The sequence below is a fragment of the Trichechus manatus genome, unplaced genomic scaffold (assembly GCF_000243295.1).
Source record: "Trichechus manatus latirostris isolate Lorelei unplaced genomic scaffold, TriManLat1.0 scaffold00128, whole genome shotgun sequence".
NCBI lineage: Eukaryota > Metazoa > Chordata > Mammalia > Sirenia > Trichechidae > Trichechus > Trichechus manatus.
This window is the reverse complement of record NW_004444064.1, coordinates 2,005,856-2,010,167: the sequence shown is the minus strand read 5'-3', so window position 1 is coordinate 2,010,167 and position 4,312 is coordinate 2,005,856. Positions and strand designations below refer to the sequence as shown.

The window sequence follows — 4,312 nt, the reverse complement described above, 5'->3', positions numbered from 1 at the left end:
CACACCTCAGAGTGAGCGCTGAACACCTGCTGCGTAGGGGGGCTGCTGGGCGGGGGGCCACAGGGCTTCCATGTCGTGCTGGTCCCTCCATGCAGCATATCCCAGAGCTGCGGCGGCATCGTCACATCTGTCTCTGGATGCCTGGAGGAGGATGTCCTCGTCACCTGGGGGAGTATAAAAATGGTGTGAGTGTGGTGTCTCACCTCCTCTAACTTCACAAGGGGGCGAGAGGATCAAGACGAATAGTCCAAGGCTGATTCCTATGAGGTGGAGGTCAGACATGCCCCCTTTCTCCGATTCTGACACCAACCGTCCCTCCCACTGCACCTTCTCCTTGTCTGCTGAGCATTATAACTCATTGCAGTGGCCGCATAGAACTCACAGACAATACTCATGATTATGGGGGTTATTAGGGAAGTAACAGGTTACAGTTCGGGTTCAGGAACACTCAAGATACAGTTCGTCCATCAGGACAGCCTCTTCTCAGCCATGCCCACAGGCACACCTCTCTGTGGCCTGTCAGCCTCGGCCCCGCTCGGGCAAGTGTTACAAAGCTCTTTTAGCTCTGCAGATAAGTGCCCTCCTGCCAGGTGGGTCTTTGCAGACAGCCTTCACCAAGAGGTCTGTCTGAGAGACTAAACGCTCAGAGAATGTGTGGGGAAGTGGAAGCAGTGGTTCACCTGGCCCTTTCCCGGCGTCTCCCTAGGTGAGGATGCCGGAGACGGGGACTCCAGCGGGTGTGTGGTGGCTTCATGCTGCACCTTGTCCTCCCTGATGCTTATGTGGCCTGATCTTGCTCCTACACCTTTACAGGTGCCTGCTTGTAAAGAAAACAGGACACACAGATTCGTTTCCAGCACTTTGCAGTTAATAGTTTACTTTTCATCAGCTCATTAAAATTAGAGGATATTTTTTTCTCTTTTCTATTGTTGTAAAAATATATATAACACGTTTGCCAATTCAGCAGTTTTCAGGTGTTCAACTTAATGTTATCAATTTCATTAGTCATGTTGTACAAGCATTACCCTTAATTGATGCCAAGTTTCTCATCCCCATAAACAGAAACTCATTGCTTCCCAAACAATGGCTGCTCTGTCTCCCTCCCTCCCACCCCTGTAATCACCAGTAAACTTTGGTCTCTAGACATTTGCCTATTGTCGTTTCATATACGTGAGAGCATAAGATATTTGTCGTTTTCTGGTTGACTTATTTCACTCAGCATAATGTTTTCAAGGTTCATCCGTGTTGTAGCGTGTATCAGGACTTCATTTCCCTTTCTGGCTGAGTCGTTCTCAGTGTGGATGGACCACATTGTGTTTATCCATTCAGCTGTTGATGGACGTTTGTTTCTACCTTTTGGCTACTGTGAATAGTGTTGCTGTGAACATCGGCATACACGTATGTGTTTGTGTCTGCTTTCAAGTCTCTTGGGTATATACCTCAGAGTGGAATTACTGGGTTATATGGTAGTTCTGAGGAGCCCTGGTGGTGCAATGGTTAAGCGCTCAGCTGCTAACCACAAGGTTGGCAATTTAAACCCACCCAGGAGCTCCATGGGAGAAAGACCTGACAGTCTGCTACTGTCACGATTACAGCCTAGAAAACACTGTTGGGCAGTTCTGCGATGTCACGTGGGTCACTATGCGTTGAAATCGACTTGGTAGCACATAACAACAACACAACAGCGTGGTAGTTCTATGTTTGATTTTTTGAGGAATCGCCAAACTGCTTTCTACAGTGATGGTACCATTTTGGATTACCTCTAGTAATGGATAAGGACTCCAGTTTCCCCACATCCTCACCGACATTTGCTAGTTTTAGTTTTATTAATCTTAACTATCCTCGTGGTGGTGAAGTGATATCTCATTGTGGTTTTGATTTTTCTCTCTCTGATGGCTAAAGACATTCAGCATCTTTTCATGTACTTGTTGGCCATTTGAATATCCTGTGGTGAAATGTCTTTTGTTAGAGTCCTTTGTCCATTTTTTGATTGGATTGTCTTCTAGTTGTTAAGTTGTAGAAGTTTTATATAAATTTTGAATGTTAAACCCTTATCAGATATATCATTCCCAAAACTTTTTTCCAGTCTATAAATTACCTTTTCACCTGGCACCTTGTTACTGGGCCTTAGTAAAGATTGAACACTTAACCATGGGCCACCAAGGTGGCCCGAGCTGCCCATCATGAACTGGGTGTTTTCCAACCCACAGAGTCATAAAGTTGGACGTGCACAGGAGCACTCCATGATTAAATGGATGTGGTATATACGAGATGGGGCCAGAGCAGGACCCAAAGGCAAAATAAGTTGCATGGAGAAGTGGCCCAAATGCCCATGGTCTCCACTCCTGTCGTATTACCTGCCCTGTCCTAGTCTGAACCTGTGCCCTCTTGGGGAGTTCCTTATGATCAGTTGACTGAGGAAGAGAAAACTCCTGCCTGGTTTACAGACGGTTCTGGGCGATATGCAGGCACCACTTGAAAGTGGACAGCAGCAGCACTACAGCCCGTTTCTGGGACCTCCCTGAAGGACAGTGGTGAAGGGAAATCCTCCCAATGGGCAGAACTTCGAACAGTGCACCTGGTTGCGCACTTTGCTTGGAAGGAGAAATGGCCAGATGTGCGATTATATACTGATTCATGGGCTGTGGCCAATGGTTTGGCTGAATGGTCAAGGACTTGGAAGGAACATGATTGGAAAATTGGAGACAAGGATTTATGGGGAAGAGGTATGTGGATAGGCCTCTCTGAATTGGCTAAAGAAGTGAAGATATTTGTGTCTTATGTGAATGCTCACCAAAGGGTGACCTCAGCAGAGGAGGATTTTAACAATCAAGTGGATAGGGTGACGCATTCTTTGGAAACCAGTCATCCTTTCCCCAACCACTCCCGTCATTCCCAAATGGGCTTATGAACAAAGAGGCCATTGCGGCAGGGATGGAGGTTATGCATGGGTTCAGCAACATGGACTTCGACTCACCAAAGCCAGCTTGGCTACAGCCACTGCTGAGTGCCCAGTCTGCCTGCAGCAGAGACCAACACTGAGTCCTCAGTATGGCACCATTCCTCGAGGTGATTGACCAGCAGCCTGGTGGCAGATTGATTACTTTAGACTGCTTCCACATGGAAAGGGCAGCATTTTGTTTTTATTGGAATATTCACTTCTCTGGATATGGATTTGCCTTCTCTGCACACAATGATTCTGCCAATATTACGTCCTTGGACTTAAAGAATGCCTTATCCACCATCATTGTATCTGACACATCACCTGAGATCAAAGGACTCACTTCACAGCAAATGAAGTGCAACAATATTACCATGCTTATGGAATTCACTGGTCTTAAACCATGTTTTCCATCATCCCCAAGCAGCTGGCTTGATAGAACGATGGAATGGCCTTTTAAAGACACAATTACAGTGCCAGCAAGGTTGCAGTACCTTACAGGGTTGGGGCAGTATTTTCCAGGAGGCTGTCTGTATATGTCCTAAACCAGCGACCAATATATGGTGGCATTTCTTCAACAGCCAGGATTCATGGGTTCGAGAATCAAGGGGTGGAAATGGGAGTGGCACCACTCACTATTATCCCTAGTGAGCCACTTGCAAAATCTTTGCTTTCCTGTCTCAGTGACCCTATGCTCTGTGGGTCTAGATGTCTTAGTTCCAAAAGAAGGAATACTCTTACCAAGAGACACAACGATTCCATTGAACTTCAAGTTAAGAATGCCACTGGCCTCTTTGTGCTCCTCGTGCCTTTGGATCAACAGTCAAAGTGGCTGGTGTGATTGATCTTGATTATCAAGGGGAAATGAGATTGTTATTATATTATAGGGGTAATGAAGAGTAAGTCTGGAATACACACGATCCCTTAGAACGTCTGTTAGTACTACCAGGCCCTGTGATTAAAGTCAATAGAAAACTACAGCAACCTAATTCTGCCATGACTAGTAATGGCCCACACCCTTCAGGGATGAAGGTTTGGGTCACCCAACCAGGCAAAGAACCACGATCAGCTGAGGTGCTTGCTGAGGGTAAAGGGAATATGGTGGTGGAAGAAGGTAGTTCTAAATACGAGTTACAACCACGTGACCAGCTGCAGAAGTGAGAACTGTAAGTGTTATGAGTATTTCTTCCTTGTGTGTGTGCATCAGGTATTTTTGTTTGCTTCACTCATACAATATGTAAACAGGGCTAGTGCATTTTCAGTTGTATGTGTGTTAATTGTATCATATCAGGTGCTAGTATGACTTCGTAATTGTCTTTGTTTAGAGATTGTGTATGGTTTAAGGAAATGTGTACATGTGCCAGGTTGTCA

The 4,312-nt window shown here is 45.8% G+C and overlaps 1 protein-coding gene across 1 annotated transcript in view; it reads left to right on the top strand.

Annotated features, from left to right (window-relative positions):
* PCNT (pericentrin) overlaps positions 1-4,312 on the top strand; it is a 126,854-nt gene that overhangs the window by 87,326 nt on the left and 35,216 nt on the right. The window contains exon 28 of the mRNA XM_023739100.1: positions 96-183. Within this exon, the coding sequence (XP_023594868.1) occupies positions 96-183 (88 nt within the window). The remainder of the gene's footprint in view (positions 1-95; positions 184-4,312) is intronic.